The sequence below is a fragment of the Gracilinanus agilis genome, chromosome 2, assembly GCF_016433145.1.
Source record: "Gracilinanus agilis isolate LMUSP501 chromosome 2, AgileGrace, whole genome shotgun sequence".
Classification (NCBI taxonomy): domain Eukaryota; kingdom Metazoa; phylum Chordata; class Mammalia; order Didelphimorphia; family Didelphidae; genus Gracilinanus; species Gracilinanus agilis.
In genome coordinates, this window is record NC_058131.1 from 613,413,317 (window position 1) to 613,419,316 (window position 6,000).

The 6,000-nt window shown below is 47.2% G+C and overlaps 1 protein-coding gene across 2 annotated transcripts in view; it reads left to right on the forward strand.

The window, feature by feature from the left end:
* The window catches only part of WBP1L (WW domain binding protein 1 like), a 70,966-nt gene extending 65,353 nt beyond the window's left edge, over window positions 1-5,613 (forward strand). For both annotated transcript variants that reach the window (XM_044665527.1, XM_044665528.1), the window contains exons 3-4: window positions 221-382; window positions 1,751-5,613. In XM_044665527.1, the coding sequence (XP_044521462.1) occupies window positions 221-382; window positions 1,751-2,526 (938 nt within the window). In that variant the 3' untranslated portion in view covers window positions 2,527-5,613. The remainder of the gene's footprint in view (window positions 1-220; window positions 383-1,750) is intronic.
* The last annotated feature ends 387 nt before the right edge of the window (window positions 5,614-6,000 follow it).

The window sequence follows — 6,000 nt, forward strand, 5'->3', positions numbered from 1 at the left end:
TTTTACACTCCTGTTATGGTCAACATGGCAAGAGTCCATGAGGTATATCTGTATTCTGGCTATAGATTCCCCAGGTGGGCTACAGAGTCAGTTTACCCTGCCAGAAGGGATTTGTAGCTATGAAATGTTGTTTTGAAAGTTGTCTGCCTCTTGCCCATATTCACTGTGTGCATGGCTGTCTGCCTCTCTCCCTCTTTCTCTCTTCCACCTTTGCTCCCAGGGTTCTGGCTGGTGTGGACTATTATAATCATCCTGAGCTGCTGCTGCGTTTGCCACCACCGTCGGGCCAAGCATCGCCTGCAGGCCCAGCAGCGGCAACATGAAATTAACTTGATTGCCTACCGGGAAGCCCATAACTACTCAGCGCTGCCATTTTATTTCAGTACGTACATCGAAAATCGATTTCACATCACCGCCTGGGGTCTCCAGGAGCCTGGCTCAGAGGATGTGGTGTCTGGGGACAAGGGAATTGTGGGGGGATTGGGGAAAGACTCAATACACAGCAACAGCAGGGGTCTGCATCAGGGTGGGGGGAGTGCTTCTTCCACACAGAGAGGAGCAAGTGCTTTGGACACAGCTCTCAGAAATCCCAGGGTCTTCCTAAAGCTGACAATGACTGGTACTGACCAGGAGTGGTTTCTCTTTAGACCTCTGCTCCTTTACCAGACTTTGGGGGCAGTTTTCACTGAGAAGGAGGTCATCTGAACCATGATTTGGATAAACTGGAATTTAGAGCCCAAAGCTATCTTGTCCAGTTATCAGCCTGGCCCTCTCCTCTAATCCCAAGGATCTTCATGTCTCTCTGGCCCCCTTATTCTGTGGGTCAATCTGGGTTCAGGACACTGTGGACTATCTGGCATTTGAGCTTCCTAGAACAAAGAAGTTTGGTGACTCTTTTCTAAGAGGATGCACCTAATTTAGCTAAGGCTTCTCACATGGCAAGCTGACCAGCTTGCTCCCAGCCACCTCCCAGTTCTTTAAAAAAAGAAACAAAACAAAAGAGAATCATTTGAATCTCAAGTTGGTTAAAACCCATCTAGTTCAGGTTCTTGCCTCTTAGTATCCTGGAAAGATAACTCTTTCCCCCAACCATTTTTATCAGCATCATAGAAAGGGGAACAGTTTGAATTTCTGAGCCCTGTGTCCCCTGTGCCAGACTTCTTCCCAGTGCATGGTCTTCTGCTCTATTTAGGGGCAGGGCAGAGAATAGAAAGGGGGTGCTCTGAGAGCACACGTGGGAATTCTCACTCCAAGCTCCAACTTTAAAGAGCTCCTAAGCATAGACCTATTCGTCTGAATGATGCCCACTTGGAAATGACTCCATTTAAATCAAAACAGCTAGTATTATGCACGTACTGTGTGCTTCCCCCTCTTTTGCCATTTACTGCATCACTGTCAGGAACTTTGGGGCAGGGTGGGGTCAAACAAAAGGACAAAGGGATTTCCTTTGGTACTCAGTTCCCCCCAGAGTTGTGCCAGACAAGGCCTTTTAAGACCTTGAAAGCCCAAATCTCTTCCCACCCTCCACCCCCAGTTTTCTCCCTCTGGCTTTCTCTTCCCTCTTTCTCCTTGTCTTCCCTTCTCTCCCCCTATTTCCTCCTTCCCCCCCTTCCCCATGCACATACCCCCCAGAGCATTGTAGACATCATATTAAGGGGTGGGAAGTGTTGCACATGCACTTTGCGTGTTGAGCTCTATCCTGGAACCATTGCCCAAGCAGTAATTTCTCCTCCCTGCCTCCCCGTTTTAGGGTTTTTGCCAAACTATTTACTACCTCCTTATGAGGAAGTGGTGAACCGACCTCCAACCCCTCCCCCACCATACAGTGCCTTACAGCTACAGCAGCAACAGCAACAGCAGCAGCAGCAGCAGCAGCAACAACAGGTGGTCCCTGTCTGCAATAGCCCCTCAGGCCCTGACCCCATCAGGAGCCTTCAGGAGGCACAAACGAGCCCACTGTCGGTGCCTGACAGCAGCAGGAACAGCACCAGATCAAGCACTGAGGACCCTGAGCCCTCCACATTGCTGGTGGACCAAGAGGCTACCAAAGCCTCAGGCATGGAGCCAGGCAGCTCTGGGGCCTGTCTGGGGGAGCTGGGTGACCCAGGGTCTTTTCTAGATAAGGACTCAGAGTGTAAGGAGGAGTTACTGAAAGATTACAGCTCCGAGAGCTTGGAGCACAGCAGCGCCTTTCCCGACAGCAAAGACAAGACACCTGGGAGGCACCGACGCTTCACTGGAGACTCTGGCATCGAGGTGTGCATCTGCAACCGAGGCCACCATGAGGATGATCTCAAAGAACTCAACGGGCTCCTTGATGATGCCCTGGACAGCGCCCTGGACTTCTGTGATAGCTGCCAAGCGAGGCCTCCTGGGGATGAGGAAGAGGGCCTCTACCACCTCTCTGAGGAGCAAGCCCGGGAACATGGCCACCACCACTTGCCCCGCCAGCCAGCGTGCATCTTGTTGAATACGATCAATGAGCAGGACTCCCCTAACTCCCAGAGCAACAGCTCTCCCAGCTAGAGCCGGCCAGTCTGAGAAGAACTTAGAAAAGTGACAGGGGATGGGGAGGGAAGGGCAGGGCAGCCAAGAGTCTAACTGGGTGGTAAGGAAAGTGCTGCTGCTTTTTCTTCTATCTGTATTTCTGCCCTTCTTCCCCCAGATGTAGTTGGAGGTAGGATTGCCTCTCTCCTGCAGAAGTCCTGGGGGTGAATGGAGGGAGAAGGTGTTGATTCTCTCACTGTATTCTTCCCTGCTCCACTTTCCCCTCACCTCCCTTCTGAGCTTCTTTTTAAAAATCACATCTCACCTGCCTGCCCACATCAGGTGGTGTGCATTTTAAAAAATATGTTCAAGGGGCCAGGCTTGGGCCCTGCCCTTGTTCTTGGGAATGGAGTGGCTTCTGCTCTTTGGTTTTAGGTTTAGAGAACCATTACATCCCAGTTAGTAAGTAGGCAACAGGGTCCCACCACTGGGGAAATTAAAAAAAAAAAACCTAGCCTGGGCTCCATGTGGACTCTAGACCTGGTTTCATAGTTGTCACAGAGCTGGAATTTGATCTTTGCTTGGGAAAGACTTGTTATTGCAGGGTAGAATGGGGAGAACAGTTATCTGGGATGTATGTGGGGGTTTGTCAGATCAAATTTTTCTAAATGATGGTCACTGTCAGGAATCCTTTGGAAATGAAGAAAGTGAAGCCTTCTTTTCCTAGGAGATTCTGGCCATCCTCAATCTAGATAAGCTTGAAAGGGTTCTACTAGTGTTCTTTCTTCAAAACAAAACCATATACTGCAAACTAAGCTAAAAAATATGAATGTACCTGGGTGGGCAGCAGAAGAGTCCCTTTTTATTAAGGGGCAGGCTGGGGCCCTTTCTGGTTCAGGCCTCTGAGGACCATGGCTGTACCTGACCTAAAGAGAAGCTGTTACATCAGGGAGATTGGAAGGTGCAGGGAGAAGTTACTTTTGAATTATTGGGGTGGGTGCAGAGGAGGCTGCAAACTGTTACATATGGAAGTGCTATGGATGGGTGGATGGGGCTTCATCTGCTCTAGGGAGACTCCAGCCTTGCCTTCATTCTTACTAGGTGATGATTAATATCTCTCCCTCCAACCCCATCTTTGCATCTTCTTCACTTTCCCCCAGTCCATGGCCTTTGTGCCTTCACACTTTACTAGTATGCCGAAGAAACGGACAAAACAGGCTGAGTGGCCCCTGAAAAGGGTCAACCCCAGGCCCTCAGCCTGTTCCCTAGGCAGTATTTTCCCTTGGATCCCATGATCCCTTTTTTTTTTCCCCTTAATATATTGACCACTTGGAAGAAATAAAATGGTTTGGGTTTGTTTGTTTTTCCCCTCTTTCTTTATTAAATGCTAGTACTTTGCCAGCATCACCTAGGTATGGCCAAGTGCCCGGCTTAGGTCTGAGTGGTTGGCTTTTCAATGAGTAGTTGCCCTCTCAGATCATTATTACTAAAGTTTGGCATCAGGTAAACTGAGAGGATTTTGTTACAAATAATCTGAGCAGATAAGGCAAACCAAAAGCTGAGATTAACATTCCCTGGCCCAGTCCTGACCATATGAAGAAGGGTTTGCCTTTTTTCACTCCCACTCTCAAATGATGTTCAGATTAGATCACAGACATTATGGGAAGAAAGTGGGAGAGGGAAAGGCTTTGGGGGTTAGTAAGCACCCCAACTATATTTGATAAAACCAAAATCCATCTTGAACAAGGTGAAAATCAAAATACACTGACTTTTTGAATAACCTGTGTGTGTCTGTCTCATTGTGTGTGAGCCACGGGTACAAAAGCCCCGTGTTTCCTGTGAATATACTTTGAAGCAGCCATTGTGCGCATCTTAACCAAAATGTTTAGAGCAAATTTTGGCTCTCCCAAGGGAACTTACTTTAAGCATTTACCTGTTTACTGAGCAAAAGCCCTAGGCAATTCTTATATGCCTGGGTGTGTTCAGCAGAGCCCTCAATGGCAGTCCACTGTTTTTGCCAGAGAAACTTTGCTGGATGTAGAGGTTTTACTCTACTCACGGTTGCAATTTGCACATCACTGCATTAAACCCCGGCGGTCTGGGTTCTTTTTCCAGTAAGTGGAATCCTGTCTAGACGTGTCTGCGTGAGCATTGTTTGCTGAGCTCCTGTCACCTCCTCTTGCTCCCCCATGCTGCTCTTGGGCCTTGGCTCCCAGGCCCCAGGGTATGGTGCTGATGACTTCGAGGGACAGAAAGCAGGCCCAGAGTCACTAGCTGAAGTTGAGATTGGATCATCAGCAGCAAGCTTGGCCTGGTTGTTGCCCAGACATCTGACTTTACCTAGAACTGCCAAGGACAGCTGGCAGAATCCCATGTGGAGCTCCTGCCACCCTTGGATGAGGCTTGATCACAGTTAAGCAAGTATATAGATGAAAGAGCCATGACAAGTCCTCGATTGCCTTTTCATCTTTTTTTCCCCAAAGCAACTCACTATAAAATGTCTGAACAGCGAGCAAGTTTTACCAAAGTGAATCCTGTTTCAATCAAACAGGACATTGGGACGCACTGTGGTCTCCTTGGGTTTTTCTCCTCAGATTGGAATAGGGCACTAGACCAAGAGTGATGTCTCCCATTCTGAGACATGAGGAAAAGAAATAAAATGGTGAAATTGGGCTTGATTTATCAACAGTGACCAAATTGTGGTCAAGGAATCAGAGCCCTGCCCATGTTGAAGGGTCAGCTGGTTGGTGATAGAGTGGGAATTGGGGGTGAGGGGGAAAGGGGAGAGAGGTTGTGTTTAAACTTAACTACTTCCTCTTACCTCCCAAAAGAGGTTGAGATCTTGGTTTTCCTGTTGAATGAGGACAACGGGTGTGAGTTGGGTTTGGTGCTACAGTTAGAAGATTAGCCAAATGCTGACACATTCCTGTGTGTTTGCATGTGTACAAGTGTGTTCGGCGCATTGCCATTTGTTGGGTGTTGTGAATATGTGTATTTTAAGCAATAAGATTCAGCTGGTCAGACTTCTCTGGACAGCCTTACTGACACTTTTCCTGTGATGTGATTGTTCTGAAGACAGAGTGGCTCCTACCACTGTGAGATGCCCAAATAAAAACCAATCCAAGATTTGGTGCTCTTTTTTTTTTTTTTTTTAAGAGTTCTATAGTTTTCTGTTTATCCTCTGAGAGGAGAGTCATACCTGGATTCAGAGGTGGTGAAACCATCTCCTAATCCCCACATAGACACTAGTAAACTCTGTGTCCTAGTTGCTATAACTCTTCTCTACTTTAAAACTCTCCTTTTAGATAGGGGTGTGTGTGAACTAGAAAGATTGCTAATGTGTGCAGTACTTCTCAAATTTACACAAGCATGTTAAAACCAGAAACAAAAAGTAGACATTTTGTTGGTGCTTCCCAAGTTTTTAAAACATTGTTTAAAAAAAAAAGAGGAAATTCATGCTTGGATTATTAATTTGTTGGAAAAGTAGTGGATTAACAAGCATTTATGAAAAAT